We start from the raw sequence: 19,776 nt of genomic DNA, 5'->3' as shown, positions 1-19,776 counted from the left end.
TTTTTTTCTCTAAAGAGGTGAGACCTTCCTGACTGGAGAGAAGGTTTATGCTGATGGAAATCTGTCACACTCCTCTCCTATCTAGTAGTATGTTCTAAAAAGTTAACACCGAACTGCCACTCAAAACCCCTTACCTATTGTAGTAAAAATAAAAAAAAAAAAAAATCCCTTTTAAAAATCAGAGGCCTGCAGTAATTTCCAGTAACATTTGATGAAAACTTTAAGATATTCTCTTCCAGTGAGGGTGTTAGAACTCATAGAATAATTCAGCTATTTGTTTTTAAACCTCAAGATGCACGAAGGGGAAAACAAAAAGTGTAATGAAAGAATTGTCAAAGGGAGTAGTTAGATGAAAATAGCAGAAATTAGGAAGACTTGTAATATTATATTTTCTATTATGTTAATTGAGTTTTAGCTGATTAAATATATTGATGTTGGTACTGTAGTAGAACCACAGAAACTGTTTGAATGCACTGATTTTACTGGCTTCCTGTTTTTTTCTCTAGGCATAATTATAAAATATGAACTTTACATGAGAAAAAAAAGAAAAACAAAACCAGGAGGGAACTTTCTCCCTCCTGAAACCCATACTTTCCAAAGGCTGATGGCCCAGTCTTCCAACAGTTGCAGAGTTTCCTAATGAAAATGCCCTGGGCTCCACCACACACCAGTCACTGATCTAGAATCATTCACGGAGTATAAATCTTATGTGATAGCAGTAAACACAGTAGGTGTAATTTCTTCAGACTGGATATCAGGCTTGATTTTGTTTGATAGAAATTAAAGGAAAAAAAAAATCAGAATATATTTTTTTTTTTTCCCCGACAATAGAAAAGCTGAAATCTTCTGACAATGCGCTTCCAATAATTTTTCAAAAAGCTGCAAAGGTAGAGTTAACATCTTGAAACTTTATGTTTTTACATTTGTCAGATTTGAGGTATTGAAAATCAGAAAGATCCATCAAAATAGATCAATTCATGAAGGGAAAAAAAAAAAAGTTCTCATCTTTGATAATCTGTTGGGTTTTTATTAAAGGTCTGCCAAAAGAAGACACCAAGATTCTGTTCCCAATGTTTCCTGCAGACTTTGGAGAGCCTTATTTAGTTTGGCCTTCTGACCCTCTGTGGAGATCCTGGTCCTGAACCACCATCTATTTCACGAATCCACAGGTCAGTTCCCAAATCAGTTCCACAGATATTGTCAGGGTGGGCAAGGATAACAAATACAATTGCCAAATGCACCCACAGATATCACTTTAGTGTTACTAAAAGACTCTGATTTTTCTTTCTCTGCTAAGCACCCAACTGCCACAGAAACAGCTGAAAACCTCTGAATACTCAGCAGCTTTTGAGGACCAAAAAATTGGCTTTGAATGCTCATCTTTCATTTCTCCTATTTCTATTTTGGGGAATAATTTTTTTCTTGTTCCTGGTTTAAGAATACTTGAAATTATGGCCACAGCATATCTAAATTAAGCTTAGACCCACTGTCTCCTGTTGGAAGATGCTCTTCTATTTACACCTCTCAGTTATTTAGAAAAAAAACAAAAGGGAAACCAAATATAGAAATATCTTTCCAGATGTCACTTCCTTGGAGGGTGGGAATACCAGTGGAAAAGCTATGAATTACTTTGTAAATCCTTGTTTAGCCTGAGATATACAAAGGTTTATGTCCCTTACACACACCTCTGTAGCTGAATAGCCACACACAGACAGGGACCCCTCCCCACTGGAGTGCCTGAGGAAGGATGTGCTTGGAGCTGCCACCACACCTCAGGTTCCAGAGGAGCTGGAATCACAGGGAACACCTGCCATGGAGGTGTCACCAAGCACCATAGCAGCCCCAAGCTGGTGCATGGCAGTACAAGGAACTTCCAGCACACTGCCAGAACCTCACAGCTTCTTCAACTACACTGGACCATGCCCCAGCCCCTGGTGGGACAGCCCAAAGTTGAGAAACTTCCAGTAAAATCACAGCACAGCCTTCAAGAGCCCAGCTGAAAAGGGGTTTCTTTGCAAAGATACCTTGTAGCCTTTGCAGAATTAGCTAATGATATCAAAACTGCACTTTCTCAAAAGGTGCCTCACTCCTTCATCCTCAGCTTTGAAAACTGCTCATGGCAGTTCCCCTGAGGGTGTCAGGGATGGGATCAGAAATCACAGGCAACAGCAGTGTGCAAGTGAAGTAACCCCTTTACTTTCCAACCCCAAAATTATGGCCAGCAATGCTCCCAAGCTTTCACTCTCTTTCCCAACAGGAAAAGCCTGTGAATCCAACAGCAATTCAGAGCCTTTTTTTTTCCCAGCTGCCATTCTCACAGAACCAGCCTTCTTCTGATTTTCAAGCCTTTTTAAAGAAAAAGCTTTCCGGATATTCCGCAATGCAAAGAGGAAGCCACCAAACTGTAGAGCAGGGAAGAGGGTTGACTGAATGTCTTGACAGACGAGTAATAGGAGCATAACTGATTTAATCCAGAAATCTTTCCACAACCAGAGTTGAACCACACAAAAATTTGCTGTGAGAGTATTTTTGCAAAACAGCCCGGCAAGCGATGAAACATAACAATGCAATTCAGAATAGTTTCACTATTCAGCATTGCAGCACTGCTAATTTTAAAAAAGAAAAAAGAGATATTCTTCCTACCTGCCTTAGAGTCTCACATACCCTGCAACACTTCCTCAGAGCCGTGTTCTCACCCATCCCAGTGGGGAAGCTCCAGCAGGAACAAATTATTCAGATTCAAACTTAATGAGGGAACAACACATGAATCAGGAGAACCATTTTGCTTGCAGAAACTTGCATCCAATCACCATGCCTTCCAATATATTTCTCAGATTTATGCTGTATCAGAAAATTTCACCTCTCTCTTCCTCTTGACCCACCCTAAGTAACAGGCTACAGCTGGGGCAACACAAACTTCCCTGCATCCTGCTTCCTGGGGCATAGGGAAAGGATGATCCTATCAAAAACCATGGTGAAACACGTCTAGAGGTGTAAAGCCAGCCCCTGGCTGAATGTCCTTTGCTTTGAGCAAAGTCTTGCAGCTGGAAATACTTTTGAAGCAACTGGAATGAGGTGTGTTGTGTGAGAAAGCAGTAGTGCACATCCTGCACTCATGCCCTACCTTTGGCCCTGGGCTCCTGTTGTCCATAGCAAGCCAGTTAACATTTCTGGGCCTCACATCCTTCTACATTGACAGGATAGCTCCCCCAAGGCCAGAGGAGAAGATCAGGGACTGAGAACTATGGGTAGACCCTATATGAGCCTTAGCCAAGCTCTCAGCTGTACCAATTCTGTAGGAAGGTTGTACAGTCCCACGACAAATTGTCACAGCTTGTTGACAGTCAGCATTTTGGGGGACCTTTGTGCAACACTGGCCCTAAGTTCAGCATTACTACTGGAATGAGAAAAGTAAAATAATATAATCTGTGGCTAATAAAAAGCAAACACTAAAGTGATACTTTCGCCCACAGCAACTGAAATTCAAAGCAGACATGCTGTATGGAAGTACCTAGCCTCCTTTTCATTGTTTTCCAAAATGGAGTACGGAGGAGCCTGCTCTGAGAGGGATCCCTGCTTCCCCTGCCTCCCAGCTTTGCTCTGGCCCTGTGCACAGCCCATTCCCACTCCAGTGGAGACTAACAGCAAGGCTTCTCCCAGCCTCTCCAGCCACAAAATGGCTTTAGGCAGAAGAACTATATTTTCTGTGTAAAAAAATAAATAAATAAATAAATGCACCATTCTCCTCCTTTTTTGAAGTAGACTCCAGAGAAGAGATGTTGCAGGAGACACTGTCATGCCCACATGAGAAGCTGGGCTGGTGTATTTAATAAATGAATAAATAAATTAAAAAGCTGATCTCCTCGCACTGCTCCCAGGAGAAGTGGGGGTGGCCCCCAGTTGGGAGGAAAGGGGGGGCCGGGGAGCGGCGGGGCCCGGGGTGTAGCTGCTGATCGCGGATGCCGCCCCGGAGCCGGGAGCGAGCAGGAACCTTTCTGGGGCAGGATAAAAATGTTGACTGTAGATAAGCGAGGTGCAGGTGGGGACTGAGGGCACTGCGGCGGCTCCGGCCGGTCCCCAGGGTTTGCTTTTGGGATTTATGGGAAGCAGGTGATGCCGCTCAACGGTCTCGGGCTTATTCAACCTGTCCCCTGAACCAGAGTTCAGTCGGTGCACGCCGGCAGAGCCCTTGCGGGAGGAAGGGAGAAGAGAAAACAAATAAAAGCTCAGAAACTTGCGAGTCAAATGCTTTCCCCTTCCCCGGGATGGAACTCCGAAAGCTCCGCTGGCTCGTCGCGGGGCGCATCCCAGATGTGCCGGGGTGCTGGGTGCGGGCTCGGCATCCTCCCCGGGCTCGCCGGCCCCGAACGCGGTAAAAGGATGGGCCACCTCCCGGCGTGTTCCGCCCTAGCAGCGTTCCCGGGTCCCGTCCCCCGTCCCCCCGCACCTGCCGGGCTCCGCCACCCTCTGAGCCGGAGGATTTTGCAGCGCGGTGTTGCACCACAGCCCGTAAGCGATGCGCTTCTCGCTCCCCATCCCGGCTCCTGCCTCTGGATAAAACTGCGTTTCTGAGCATCGGGTGGGAGCAAAAAAAACCACCCCAAGGCCAAAGATGTCGAAACACAAAAGTAGAAAAATATCGGTGGGTGGTGGAGCTGACCCGGTAGGGTCGAGGGGTTTGCTTGTTCCGAACGGATCTTTTAAACACCAATCTGACAAGCCGGAGAGGGGTTTACCGTGCCGGTGGGCCGGGTGTCCTGTTTCAGCGAGTCACATACCATTAAAGAGGCACTTTTACAAGTTTGTGGCGAGGCGCTGAGGCATTCAAAGCTGCTCGCTCGGGAGGAAAACCCTCGGCGGCAGCGCTTGGGGAAAGGGTTAACCCACTAGCCGCCCTGCCTGGGAAATGATGGTAAATTATCCGGCGCGTTCTCCCGGGGAAGAAATTAGACTTCAAAAGGGCTGGAGCCCTTCTGAATATATATCAAGCAGATGGGCTGATGCGCTGTCTCGCTGATGTGCCATTGATTAACCGCCCCACAAAAGTGCTGCGGCCCCGCTCGCCCGCGGCGGGTGCGCGCCGCCGCCCGCCTCTCTCCGGGGCACCCCAGCGGCGGCAGCGCGCCTCCGTGTAGAGCGGGGCAGAAGGGGTGGCCGCCGCAAGACACCAGGAAAGACAGATGAGACCAGAGATGGGAGAGCAGGGGAAGAAGGGGAAGGAAAAAAAAAACACAACTAACAAAACCAACAACAGAAAAAAACCCAAAAAACCAAAAACCAAAAAACCCAAACCTGGAGGAAAAACCGGGATGAAATGCAAAATGGAATCTCTCCAGAAACGGAGGGTATTTGCTTTCCCACCCCCAGATCTCGCCTTCCCTGTCAGCACTACTGAGAGCCCATCCATCCCCGCGCTGTACAGCCTCCCAAGCCCCAGCTGCACTCCGAGTTGCAGCGGGTGCGTCGGGCCGGCACCTCCCCACCCCGGGCAGCCCGGGTTAAACCGAGCTGGGAGCGAAACGTTGCGGGGAGCGGCAGAAGCCCTGAGCTCTTCCCGCTGCCCGCGGGACAGGGGCGGCTGCTCCGCCGCTGGCGCCCCGCGGGGAAGAGCCCGGCTGCGACACGGGGCTGGGGGTGTCGCATCCACCCCAGGAGGAGCTCAGTAAAAAGGCTTGCTCCCTCCTCCTGGGCCCGAGCAGGGAGGGAGAAAAGCACACGCCAGAAAGTCACCCATTGTAGCGTTTAAATGCTTCACCGCTCAAACCGCCTTTGACACGCCTTGGCTGGGCTCCCGAAGGCATCCCGAGCCATTCGATAGCACTCCAGAAGAGGCCTTTCTGTCTGCCCCGCTCTGGGCAGCCTGGAAATGGCCAGCGGAAGCAGCGGCAGCGCACCCATCGCACATGAGCAGCGCACCCATCGCACAGGTGCAGGGCAGCCCGCAGAGCCGCGCTCCCATCCACTCCGAGGGCGCAGCAGCTCTGGAAAACGTCCTTAGAGAGCTCGCCTGAAGTTAACACGGGGTGGCGGCAGGGCGACAGGGCAGCATGTGGCTTTCTGAGGCCCCAAACCTGCTCCGGGAGGGCAGCCGGTCGTGCGCCCCAGCCCGGAGCCCGGCGGGCACACAGCCCCGAGCAAAGCCCCTTCTGCGTTGCAGTGACTTGGCCAGGGGCGGTCAAAACTTGTCCCCTTGTCCCTCAGGCTGCGCCGGCAGCTCCTCGCTCCAGCCTGGCTTGCCCGCGGAGAGAACGCTCCCCACGGGGGGCCGGCGGGGCCCCCACCTCACCCACGCACAAGCCGATCCCTCGCCACTTTCCCCCTCATTTTTCTGTCCCGGACAGGCACGGCACGGGCACATGCGACGGCGGGTGACCAGACACGATGCCGCGTCCCGGCATCGGTGCCCGTGGGTGGCAGCGTCAGAGATGGGGCGGCGGGAGCCGGGCACACAGAGGAACACAAGCCGGCAGATGCCCCTCGCGGGGACGGGGCTGTGGGGCGCAAAGTTGCCGGGGCGCTTCCCTCTGCTCCTGCACGGAGCGAGGGATTTCTGCGCGTCTCCATTGGGGCTGCAGCGGCTCGGACCCCTGCGAGCGAGTGCACGTGTGTGCGTGTGGCCACGCGTGTGCGCGCCTCTGCCCGCCGGCCTCCGCGTGGGCTCGCCCATCCCTCTGTGGGCGCCTGCCTCTCCGCACTGTCGGAGCAGACACGCTGGGCCGTTCCTGCGTATCTTTTTCTCCCCCTTTGTCTCCCTTTCTTTGGCTTTGACTCTTTCAGGTGCCCCGGCGGTGCCCTCGCGTGCTGCTGGTTGCTGGGAGGTGGCGTGGCTGCCACTGCGCTGCTGTTGTGCGAGGGGAGGGAGGGAAGGGGGCTTGAATGCTGGCTGTTGTGCTCGGCTGGGGTGGGGGGCCGCCGAGGAGGAGGAGGCCGATGATGATGATGATAGAGGGGAGGGGGTGACGATGGAGCTCACCGCGGGCGCGCAGCTCCCTGGGGAGCCGCCTGAAAGGCCGCTGCGCTCACCAGCTGACAACGCGTGCTCCGCTCCAGACACGGCGCACCGCGGCCGGGAGCGAGGCCAGACCCCCCCCTCCGCCCTCCAGCCCCCCTGTCCCCCCCATTGTCCGCCCCAAAGCATTGTCCGCCCCGCTCTAATTAAGAAACACTGGCCCCACGGCCAACTCCCCTTCTACCCCCCCCCCCCCCCCCCGCCGTGGTTCTTGCGCTTTTCTGGTCTCCCCTCACTAGATTTAACCCTTTCTCCCTCTTCCCTTCCTCCTCCCTCCCTGAGGCCAGAGGTTGAGCAAACAGCAGCCGGAGAGCTGCAGGGCAGAGATGCGCCTCGGCCGCCTTGCCTCGCCCCGCTCCGTCCCTCCGAAATCGCGGCCGCCGGGACGGCCGGGCAGAGCCCCGCGCCGGAGTCCGTGGGCACGCTTCATCCGGAGAGCCGGGCTCAGAAGTCAGCGGAGCCGCCGTGCGCCTCGCACAAAGGCGACCGCCTCCCCAAGCCCCCCCGGCCCCCGCGGTCGCTTCGCACAGCCCGGAGGACAGTCAGCGTTCAGCCAAAATTTAACGCTCGGATAGTGCGCTTCTGACTCGCCCTTTTCACATAAAAGCCGGTTTAGGATGATAAAAGCCCACGAAGCACACCGGGCGAGACTGCTTCCAGGGGCTGGTGCGCGTCCCCGCTCTTGTTAAAAAAACTTTGCGGTAGTCTGTACAAAACAAACACTGTCGCAGGCTCAATAAAGCGATTTATCCATCTTCATTACTTAAAGAAATGTTGTCTCTTTGTTTGTTTGGGAGATATTAAGCATGCTTAGCTTGCAACACATAGTTGATTCCTTTGCTAGTATCTTGGATACTTGGATCTGACTTTGGAAGGTAGGAGCTAATTGCTAATAATGGAGAGAAAAGAACCAGCCAGCATAGCGGGAGTGGCCTGGCATATGGGGAATGAGCGGTCTGAAATACTCAATATTCAAGTTTCCAAAATATTAATGAGATTATAGCAACCTGCAGCTATACGTTACAGCTTGTTAACGGAGCGCAAGAGAGGGGGGCTGCCAAGCGGTTGTTATGCAAACTCTATAGCTGAACCTTAAAATGGGAATGCGGCTGGGTAGCTCTTTCAAAGAAGCGTTAAATAAAACAAAATAAAAAATAGATTAAAAAAAAAGCCCCTCAGACGGCGAGTGCTGCTCTGCGGCTGCGAGCACCAGCCGCGCCATGCGGTGCGCTCGTCTGTCGGGGGAAGGGACCCGAACGAGTGAGCGGGGAGGATTTTGGTGGGCTCTTTCCCACCAGCTCGCGTGTTCGCAGCCGCCGGGGCAGAGCCCGGCACGGCGGGGCGGAGAGAGGCTGCACGCACCCCTTCAACCCACGGCCGGCACGGCCGGGGCCCCTCCGCAGCGCTGCCCCTCGCCACGGCGGCGGCTGCCGCTTCTCCCGCGCCGGGTACATCCCCAAACTAAACCAAATAAACAAAACAACACCCCCAAAGTTGGTGGTTTTTTGCTCCGCCGCATCATTGCCGTGATGGGACCCCTCGCGTGCTCCCCAAGATGCGAGACCGGCTTCCACAGCACAGAAATCAGTGCCGGTAACCAAAGCTGACCTACCCCGACAAGGAAGGCGTTTTATTAGTAAGGGAAATGACCCTCCCGATACACTTTCCACCCTGCGGGACCGTACCCCGCTTCGGCAGGTACGGGCGGCGGCCGCGGGTGCTGGTGGCGGGCAGGGCAGGGTGACAGCGCGGGGTTACCGGGGGGGCAGGTGCCCTGTTTCTGCAGGGGAAAGCGACACCCTCACGGGCTTCGCTCCCGCGGGGGCCGCTCCCCCGGCCGCTCCTGGTTAACTGATCACCTCCCCGACACCGCCCTCCCAGCGTCACCTGCTAAACCCAGCGGGACCCCGGCACCGACACGGCTCCGGTTTAGCCCCGGGTCTGGTGTCACGGCCAGGCTGGGCTAAGCATCAGCCAATCCCCCACTCCCGTCCGGGTTTAACCCGAGCCCAGGGGCCACATCCTGATCCCCCGGCGACCCGCCGCGCTGCTCGCGTGTCCCAAAAACCCCGAGCTTCCCCGCCCGCTCCCAGCCCTTTCTGCTCGACTTATACCGAGGAGGCTCCGCGGGGAGATCCGCTCGCAAAGGGGAGGAGTGGGGAAGAAGGGAATGATGTGACTCGAGCAGCGGTGCGGGGACAGGCGCTACAGAGCAGCGACAAGCTCCTTACCCTGCACTTGTTGCAATTACCCCTGTTCCGCTGGGAACTGCGGGACGGAAACGGGACACGGTCCCCGCAGCGCAGGGAGTGGAGGTAGCGCTGCTCCAGGCAGGGCAGAGCCCGCCCCGGCCCCGGGGTCCGCCCGTCCCCCTCTGCAGACAGACGGGACGCCCCATCGGCTTCCCGGAGCGTCGCCCCCGGCCCTGCACCTCTTACCCCCGCCTCGGGGTAAGAGACATCACCTCGGCTGGGGGAGGGCGAAGGGAGAAGTTCAACACCATCACGCTTTGAGGCTGATTTTGTTTTGTTTTGTTTTTGTTTTGGTTTTTTTTTTTATGTTTATTTGATCTCAAAAAAATTTTAAAATTAAAATACATAAAACAATGGCAGCTGGCATTGCTAAAATCAAAATAAACGATTTTCGTCGTAGAAAAGATTTTTTTTTTTAAAAAAAAGAGAGAAGCAGAAATAATTGCAAACACTGCATAATAAATACGTTTCCTATTACCACAAAAGGAAAATAAAACTGACATAAAAGTTTGACACGACAAAACCGTTTTCGTTTTTAAGAGGGCGATTAGGATTAAGTGGCTTAATTAAATATTTGTCTCCAATTGGCAGTGAGTAGCTTTCCTCTTGAAACTGCATCTCCAGCCGCTGATAAAGTGCTTGCGCCAAGTTTCCCCCCAAAAGACGCCGACATGGTGCTCTAAGGAAAATCCAAAATTTTTCCGCTATTTACAGGTTAAGACGGTGCGTTATTAACTTGTGTGTGTGTGTGTGCGTGTGTATGTGTTTCCACAGCAATGCGACCCACGGCGGGATCGGTGTCCTGGAAGACGGGGGTGTCAGGGCAGGTTCACAGCCGGGTGGGGACGGATGGCGCCGGCGGCACCCCCGGCAGCGGGGCCAGGCTTTCTCCCTGCGCATCACCTGCTCGCCGACGGGGCGAGCCAGGCTCCGCGCTGCGAGGTGGCGTGTTGGCAGGAGGGAACGGCAACGACTTCTAGGCGAAAGAAACTTTCGAAGTGTAAACTACAAATGGAAACAAACCAACCGAGCCTGACAGACAGGGCGGGTACAGTCATTCGCTAACAGCCATCCCCCCCTAGACAAACCAGGGGCTGCCGGGGGTGGGAGACGAGGGGGCGGATTTCAAAGCGACCGAGGGGAGCCGATGCCGTCCGTGGCGGCGCCGCGTCCGGCTGCTCACCCCACGGCGGAGTCCGTGCTTCGAGGGGCGGCCTTGCGGGGCTGCCGGGGACGACGCCCCTGCCTTAGCTGGCCTCATCGGAATCGCTGTAGTGGGAGCGGGGCGAGAACTCCCCGTCGCTCCTGTGGGACCGGGGCGACGTCTTGCTCCTCTCCTGCGGCGGCTGCCCGGGCTGCTGCATGAGGAGGGCGGGGGAAGGGGCTCTCTGTCCCATCAGGGCGCCCTCCGCAAAGGAGGAGAAGTGCAGCGGGTCGAGCTGCACCGAGTAGCCCCCCGCGGCCGGCGGCGGGGGGAAGCGAGTCCTGCCGTGCCCGGGGGGCGACGCTCTGGCCGGCCCCGGCGGCGGCGCCGGCGGCCCCGGCGGAGCTCCGGCCCCGGCGGCGGCGCAGGGCGGCTCGAAGGGGGCCCCGCGGTGCTCGGCCTTGCCGGGGGCGTCGGGAGGGGCGGCGGGGCCGTGCAGCAGCTCGGCCAGGGCGCTGATGTAGATCTGCGCCATTTGCAGCGTCTCGTACTTGGAGAGCTTCTTGTCGTTGTTGAAGGAGGGGATGACATTGCGCAGCTGGTCGAAGGCGTGGTTCAGCCCGTGCATCCGCCGCCGCTCCCGCGCGTTGGCCGCCAGCCGCCGCTGCTTCTGCACGCCGCTCACCTGCGCCCGCAGCCCGGGGCCGCCGCCGCCGCCCCGCGGCCGCCCGCCGCCCCGCGCCCCGCCGGGGCTGCTCCCGCCGCCCCGCGCCGCGCCGCCCTCGGCCGCCGCCGCCTCCTCGTCCTCGCCGGGCAGCAGGTAGCGCGGCGAGGCGGCGGCGGGCAGGCGGGCGCCGCAGCACACGCCGAGCCACGAGCCCGGCGCGAAGCCGCCGCACCCGCTCTGCTCCGGGCCCGGCGGCGGCGGCTCCGGCGGCGCGGGCGGCTCCCGGGCGCGCTCTGCCCAGGGGAGGCTCATGGCTCTATCGCCTCGCGCCCATGGGGCCGCGCGCAGCCCCCGCCTCGCGCGTGGCGCCCCGACGGCTCCGGTGTCGGCCGGGCCCGCGCCCCCCTTTAAGGAGCGGCACGCGCCGGGGTCTCCCCCGCCCCTCCTCTCCCTCGCGCCCCACCCCTCCCGCCGCACGCCCTCCACTCGCGCCGGTCGCGTGTCGGCGCGGCCAATGGCGCGCGCGCGCGCGGGGCCGGCGCGTGCGGGGAGCCAATGGCGCGCGGGGGGAGCGGAGGCGGCGGGGAGCGGGGGGAGCCGGGGTGGGGGGGGGGGGTGGGGGGGGTGTGAGAGAGCCAGGGCCGGCGGCACGCGCTGCCCCGCCCCGCCCCGCCCCGGGCAGGCGCGCGCCGGGCGGCCTCCCCGCGCGCGGCGGGGCGGAACGGGGCGGGGGTGCCGGGGAGCGCCCCGACGGCGCGTCCGCCCTGTGCCGGGCGGCGGCCCCGAGCAGCCGGGGGTGCCGGGACAGCCCTGCGCCGGGCAGCGGCGGGTGGCTCTGCCGACAGAACAGACCCCGGGGGCACCGAGCCCTCCCAGCCGCTGCATTCTCTGAGGACGCTCCCTCGCGCCCGCCTGGGGAAACGTCCTTTTCCTTGTAGCCGCCGCTGGCCAAACCTCGGAGGCTCCGGTAAATGCCCGCCTTGGCCTTCCCACGCCTGGCGGGAGTAGCCGTCGGTCCGCCCGGCTCCCGCTACGGCCGCAGCGGCCCTGCCCGAGGTGTCGGTGCGGGCGGCGGCGCAGGGAGCGCGGCGCTGCCGTGCGGAGGTTCGGCCGCGAAGCCGCCGAGGGAATGCCCTCGGTTTTACAGCGGTAATCCCGGGGACGCGCGGGAAGCCCACGCGGGACCCGGTAGGTGAGAAGCGGTGGCGTTTGCAGCCGGGACAGCACATCTCCCCCGGAGCTACCACGTTTTCGGCATGGTCCCGATCCCCCGCGAGCGAGTCCTTTTGTTGGGCCAACAATAGCTGGCCAAAGGTGGTCGAGAGGGAAATAGCTCCGTGCACGCATCTTAACTTCTTTTCCGCGCTGCCTCCCCTCCCGCCACCGCCGCCTGCCTGGAGAGGAGAAGTGGAGGTTTGCCCGTGTGAATAGGCGTGTGGAGAACAAAGTGATGGGCACAGTATGAGGTAGATATGTTTTTTCAAAAGTGAATAACTCGCAAGCCAAGGAGGGAGCGAGGGAGCCCAGCAGCTCAAAGCCGAGCGGCAGTGACATGGAATGAGCAGCCTCACTAAGTTTAGGAAGCTGGCTGGGCACTCTTGGCGCATGGCAGGCGCTTGGGGCCCATCTTCTACAAACAACTGGATGGTATTGAGAAAGCGCGATGCTGATAGCTTGCTTTCTTTCAAAACAAACTGAAGCAAACCTTCACTATTTTTTTTTTATTATTTTATTTTCTCTGGCAATTATACTTCAAAGGCAAAAGCTGCTGCATCCCCCCAAAACAAGTTGTTAGTTTCTGACCAAAATGGAGGTGTTCACTCGGTAAGAATGACGGTAAGGAGCAGAAGTCAATACCTTGTTTCTGTATAGTATCCATAAAGTTTCCAGACCATCTATTTGTATCTAGTAAAAACTTCTATACTCTCCTATTGTCTAACCCCCACCCCCTTCAATAAATGCTTCTATCATTATCAGGAGAAATAGTGGTCAGTGCTGTGCTGCACGGTGCTGTTTGCTGGCTAAATTCCCAGCCCCCCGGCTTCTCTTTCAGTCCACAGGCAGCACGTGCCCTCCTCCTGGGTGCCCGTGGCACAGGTTTGCTTTGCCAGCAGCCCTGCTGTGCTCTCCTCCCCAGGGTTAAGCCTGTGTGTTCCCCTTTTGGGCACCGGGTGCTGTGGCTGTGAGCTGTTCCATGCAACGACTGCGGGCCAAACCTTGGAAAGGAGCGGGAGCTTTGCTAAGCAGTAGCCATTGACACCTGTTTCTAGAAGCCTAGCAAGCTCCCAGCATGGGCAGAGCCAGGCTGGTGCAGTGTGGAAGTTTTCAACATCTCCCTCCAGGCTGGTGGGCTGCGTGGCTGTTGGGCCTCCTTGATAGGAATCCCAATGCTCCATCTCACAAACTATCCACTGGATTCTGGGCACAGAGGGAAGCAGCATCCCATTAGCCTTTCATATGGATGCAAGGTGGCTGATATCCTGGAAGGACATCTCTGGATACCCCAGGGCTGCTGTCAGGTGTAGGGGAGTTCCTTAGCAGTACCTCAGTGGCTGTATGGAGCACTGGGGCGATCGGCCGAACACCTCAGCACGCTCCTGGGATGGGAAACGCTTCCCAGCTGGGAAACACTAACAGCTGCTTATTTTTCAAGTGTGTGTTTTGTGAGTGCATGCACGCTTTGAAACTGGAGGCATCTGAGACTCACTCCACAGTTTGCCTTTGAAAGGACACACACAAAAAGCTATTTCCCCCACCAACACCACTGCTCAGAGGGGGAAAAATGTTTCATTGAAATCCAGTGGTCTCTGTATGCCTGTATCTGCTGTGTGTGCACACACTCAGAGTCAAAGTCAAAGGCAAAGGGTGGTTTGTGTCAGCACTGGGTTTAGCTCTGCTCTCCCAGAATAAGATAAATGTAAGTGATGAAGAACTCCTGGGGCTGGCTGAACTCATTTTGTATTCAACACTGCCTGGCCCTTTTCACTTTCCTTTCTCCCTCTCTTTGTATGTTCAAGCCTACTTGAGTTTCTTTTTTTCTTTTGTAGAAGTTGGTTCTTTTGAAGCGGTTCGAGGCACGCCCTGCTGCAAAGGGGACTTCACGGGAGTCGGAAACACAGGCACACCGGTCTGAAACAGTTACTGTACAATAGCAGGAATGTAGGAAGCCTTGAAAATGAATCTCCTCTAAGCAAGTGTCAAAGCTTTCAGAGGAAAACAAACTGAATTTATCCCCGTATCTTTATGCATATTTTCCCCCCAATCCTCCTTTCCCTCCAACTCCGCCCCCCTTCCTCCCCCCCCCGAGCCTGGTTAAGGGCCCAGGCAGCAACTCGGGGTCAGGAACGTACTAGTGTTACAGAAAAATGGGTTACAAAAGGGGGGGAGCAGACTTGCAAAAAGCCTCCTCTATCATTACAGCCAGAGACATTTAGAAAGCACATAAAGCATATGGGTCAGTCCTCAGTTTGTACTCAACAGTCTAATTGCTCATTCAATCCCATTTCAAGATCAGCCAGCTTCTCTGCAGGCATCATCACTGGTCAGAAAGTATTTTATTCCTTCTCTCCACTTTCTTTCCACACTTTCCCCATGTGTTCTCCTGTTTCCTCCTTTCCTTTTGAAAAGTATGTGGGGGGACACAGAGCCCTCTTTGTACCTCCCCTCTTCAGGCAGTAAAACCCAAAAGTAGATAGAGACCAAAGTGTGAGTCTTGCTCACTGAGATCAGCTAATTCAGCTAATTCTTGCTGAATCCCAACTGCAACCTGTCCAGGCCTCCTGCAGGAGGAGGGAAAGGGGTCTTCTCTCCTCCCAGTGGCTGGCCTGCTTCCTGGGATGGCAAAGCCCACCTAGGAGCTACTAGCTACTCTCTTGGACTGCATCATCAGAATATTCACCCAAATAAAGCATTCATACTTATATTATTCAGAGCAAGATTGGCTTTAAGCAGAAAAGGGTCCAGCAGCAAATGTTTCTTAGGCTCCTTCCATGACCAGTGTCTTATGCTTCACTGTAAAATGTGTTTTAAATACACATTAGAAGTGATGACTTCAAGGAATGCAAAAGCCCAGGTATCCAGGAAATCACGTTTCTGATCCCTGCTCCTTTCCACTCAGGATAACCAGGACCATGCTGCTGCTGCAGCAGATGTGCCTTCGTTTCTGCAGAGCAATCTTCTGCGCAGATTTTTACACTTACCCAATGCCATTTGCTTCAGTTCTTGGAGGGTTGGTAAAACTCATTCCCATTTCTTGGTGACATTTACCTCCATAAATATCTGTGTCTAGCCCTGTGGACACATGCAGTTGTGTACAGTTAATTCTAGTGCAAGTACTTCCACTGCCTCCAAGAGAGATGCAAAGCATTGGTATAACAATACTTGCCTGCCTCCTGGGGCCATTGTCAGGCATAATGGATTCAGCCTGGATACAATTGGAAATTTTATATATTATACCTACAAATATTTTTCCCATTTAATTTGCTACAGCTGTTACTGGGATGTTAATTTATGCTCATATTTTAAAAATAAAAAGCTTCATATTCAAGGAGGAATCACTCATAATAATTTTCCTTTTCTCATTTTATTTTAAACCCTTTTTTGTTTTGCACTCAGCTTGGCATGGAGGTTCCACTAAAATTGCTAAATGCCTTCAGTCCCACCAAAGTCTTGGACAGCTGAGGCACTTGTCAGCTCTGGGACACTTTGAACAGCGATGTTATTCCAGGTGTAGCTTGTTCACCCTTTGCAGCAGGAACAATTCTGCAGGGCCTGTGCATGCTCACAGGCACCACCCACAGGTCCGTCGTTTTAGTTACTCTTTAAATGAGCAAAAAGAGAACACTAATGACCATCCCTGCTTTATGAACGAGTGCTTTCTAACATGCTTTCATTAGGCTGCTAGTTGATATATTTTACTAGTAAAAATCACTTAAGCAACAAAATTACCAGTGTGATCAACTGTTTTACAGTATATGATCAACACTTCATTTAGTTTAAGATCAGAGAATTAACATCAATCCACCCACAGAAACAAGGTATTTCCTTCAAATCACATCTGGTCACTTCCTCTTGCTCTCAAGGTCTCTTGCACAGGAGCCCAGAGAGCATAAGTACTCCAGATTTGCTGGCACTAGATTAATTTTTTTTTTAACTGATTGTCTCAGCATCCCCTTTTTCACTGTCCCTTTCGTGATTTGTTCTGGGAAAAGATTCTAGTCGTATCTTGAGGTATAAATGAAAAAAATTAGCTTGCAGGCTCTTTCTCTGTGGCATAATAGTAACATTTAAGTGAAAAAGAGAGAAAAAATAACAGTTGACATGTAAGCAAGAGGAAAAAAAGAAAAAAAAATATCAACATTTGAAACAGTCTGCCTTGCCTCTCAACAGCAGCATTACTTGAGCAGTAACCTGGGAGTGTAGGGGGCTGCTTCAATTGCACTGGGCCTTCGATCTGCTGTTCTCACATCCATCACCCACAAAGGTCTTGGCAATCAGGCAGCCCAGTCCCCGAAGGAGGTTTCTTAGCTGTGGAAATGCCAGCCTGGAATCTGAACCTTTGCAGGTCTCCTGAGGAGGGAAGGTCTCTAAAATGTAAAGAGTAAATATTTACACTCACAGAAGCCAAAACAATGTGGAGAACAGTGGTTCTTCTAAGGGGAGAAAATCAAGTGAATGGACACAATCTGGTGCTGATCAGCATCTCACACTGATCCCTAAGAGCTGAGTATTTCCCCAAGAAGACCTTGTCAGCCAAGAAAAAGTACTACCTTGCCATTCATGGGAAATCCTCTCATTTAATCCCTGAGAGCAAAGAGCACAGGGCTTCTAGGAACAATCCATTTCCAACACAACACCAACAGAGCTTTCAGGAACTACGCCTGTAATATGCTGTGAAAAGAAGCCTTTCTGAAGACATCTTCAGCTGGTCCACTACCTTATAAATTATGATGTCTCAAGAATTTCTACTTGTTAAAAAAGCAGAACAATTCCTTCCCCCCCCCCCCCCCCCCCTTCATGGGGTTAAGACAGAAAGACATACACAAAAATAAAGCATTAAAGAGAATTAAGTTTTAGAGGCACCTCAAAATTCCACACCATGCAGAAGACTCTTCCCAGTCTATTAGACATCAGGCAGCTTCAGCAGAGCATTGCTTGCAGTGCCTATGACAGCGTCCTCATGGGTTTTGCTCAAGCAGCAATGCTCAGCTGCAGTCCTGTAGCTCTTGGGAAGCAGTTCTCCTGTGGCAGTAGGCTTGCAAAACCCTGAGCTGCAGAGCTGAACGGTCTGGAGAGAGAGTGAGACGTACAAGCATTTCTATTTTTCAGTCTTGCAGGATGATTTGACCTCCATAAAAGTTTTAGAAAGTCCCAAAGGGTGAAGCCTAGTGTTCATCTGCAGTGAGCAAGAGCTCTGTTGAGGCAGAAGGTGAAGCTAGACACTGCTGATGGCTGCTGAGGCCAAATGCTTGACAGCTTTCATCAGGAAGCCGCAGTTTGCAGTAGCCTGGGTGTATGGCTCTCATGTCACAGATGAGCTTGCTGAGAACCCGAGCATCTCAGTTTTGGAGGGAGGGATGGCAGGAATACCTGGCATCCCACCCTACCTGCTTCATGAATTAAAAACCCCCACCTCTTGCTTCAGCACAGGTGTCGCACCCACTCTAGGAGGAATTGTATGTACCGTAGGCCTCTGTGCCTTCATGCCCCAGAGAGAGCACGAGGTGACATCCATGGGAAAGCAGCACACAAGCAATATCCAGCCAAAGCTGCTTGGCTGAACAAAACCCTGGTGCCTCCACGGGTCCCGCCACAGCCGCCTGGGATGGACACGCAGGCATTTCTCTCCCACCTCCCCCGGCAGCTCGGGTCTCCCAGGCTCGGTGCTGCTGGCCGAGCCCACACCGCAGCACCGACGGTGCCCCCGAACGCCTCGCCCGGCTGGGACGGCGGCGAGGCCACCACCCGGTCCCCTCGGGCGGGGTGTGCGCCCCGGGGCTGCCCCGCTGCCGGCAGCAGGTTGAATATTGTAGGTGTGGGCGATTAAAGTGTCGCCGGCACAATGGCGGTCTGTGTCCCATTCGCCACGCCCGGGCTCCTCTTTGGAAAGCGCACACAAGAGGTGACAGGGCGCTGGCCCCCGCCATTATCCCGGCGGCATAGCGGCGCGGCCCGCCGCGTTTCCCGGGAAATGGCGCTGCCCGGCCGCCTTGGCCGCGCACGGCTCCGCGCTCCCCCCTCCCCGGAGCCCCGCAACAGCGGGCCCGTGAGGGGGGACGGCGAGCGCCTGGCGAGGGGGAGCCGCAAGGACACCGCCGGCGCCCCCGGGACACTTTTCGGGGACAGGAGCCGCCCGTCCCGTCGAGGCACCGGCGGCACCGAGCGCGGCCCGGCCGCCGCCGCCGTGAGGGAGCCGGAGGCGGTGCCGCAGCGCCACCGCCCGGGCGGCACCGGGCAGGGCAGGGCCGGGCCCGCCGCTCCTCCCGCCCGGCACCGCCGCTGCTTCAGCGCCGCTCCTCTGCTCTGCCAACCAGCGGCAACAGCGTGTCTTCCCTCTTTTCGTCTTCGTTTTTATTATTTTGTTTTGTTTTTGTTTTTGTTTTTGCAGGTGCCCACTCAGGACGATGAAGCGCGTGGCAGTGGATGGAGATCTGCGCGCAAATGCACCACACCTGCCACTTCCTCATCCTGTGGCTTCACCCCGTGAAACAGAAACAGAGAAATAGAAATTCATGGCTCTGCTCCGGGTTAACTTCTATTTCTACACTCCAGCGAATTACTGTACGCCATGGATAATAAACCCGCTGTCTGTATGAATGAGTAATAATTCACTGGCTGTAAGTTTTGGAAAAAAAAGCTGCTTCTGTGTGTCAATGCTTATAGAATAAATGTTCAGGAATATTTATGGATATGTTTTCTCTTTTCAAACAACTTATGTAAAACACAGCAGACTTAATATATATGGATAGATGCACTTTTGTCAGATGATATAGAAAGTCTTAAAAAGTGAAGACCACAGTGATATTTATTGAAGACAATAAATGTGTCTTTCAAAAGTCAGATTTCCAGGTGTATCCCCTCTATTTCTACCTATCTTTTATCTTGATGGAAGAAAAACAAAGCTCCCTGTGTCCCATATCAGCTCTACTTTCTGTATTGTATAGATGGGCTGACAGGATAATTTTTGAATCATATCAAGGGGTTTATGGAATTCTGTTTTGTTGGCAGGGAGGAGGTAAGGAAACTTCATCTGCACTCTCCTAAAGCTGGGGAGACATAAAACCAATCCAAGCAACAGCAGATATGATTCAGAAAAGTCTGTAAAAGTCAGAGCAAGACAAACCATTCCAGTGTTGCCTGAGTACTATTTCATAAAGTAACATGCTTTCCTGCTACACTACATCAATTTCTTCCTGTGTTTGCTGTCATGCCGCAGAGACCATTCCTTAAAAATGTGTCAGATAGGAGTAGCAAGTAACTACATTATTAGCTTTGTTCACAGTATTTGCTTTCTTTCTGCTGTTCCCCCGTGTGTAAGCAAAGAATTAATTAGTAACAACATGGGTCAGCTGTGATTACTCTTACTGTGGTCCACAGTGAATATTCATATCCAGGGAATATTCAAAACCAAACAAGACCTCCCCACTGTGTGTGTGAAGAAGCATGTCCCTGGCCAGTGGGGGAGAAAGGCAAGCTTACCAGCGGT

The 19,776-nt window shown here is 54.1% G+C and overlaps 1 protein-coding gene across 1 annotated transcript; it reads right to left on the bottom strand.

The window, feature by feature from the left end:
- Positions 1 to 10,508: 10,508 nt before the first annotated feature.
- Positions 10,509 to 11,384, bottom strand: ATOH1 (atonal bHLH transcription factor 1). Its single transcript, XM_058838834.1, has one exon. It carries the CDS (start codon positions 11,382 to 11,384, stop codon positions 10,509 to 10,511), a length of 876 nt encoding a protein of 291 aa, XP_058694817.1.
- Between the last annotated feature and the right edge of the window lie 8,392 nt (positions 11,385 to 19,776).

Source organism: Poecile atricapillus, chromosome 4 (assembly GCF_030490865.1).
Source record: "Poecile atricapillus isolate bPoeAtr1 chromosome 4, bPoeAtr1.hap1, whole genome shotgun sequence".
In the NCBI taxonomy this organism is placed as follows: domain Eukaryota; kingdom Metazoa; phylum Chordata; class Aves; order Passeriformes; family Paridae; genus Poecile; species Poecile atricapillus.
The sequence above is the reverse complement of the archived record's forward strand: the minus strand, read 5'-3'. Positions and strand labels throughout refer to the sequence as shown.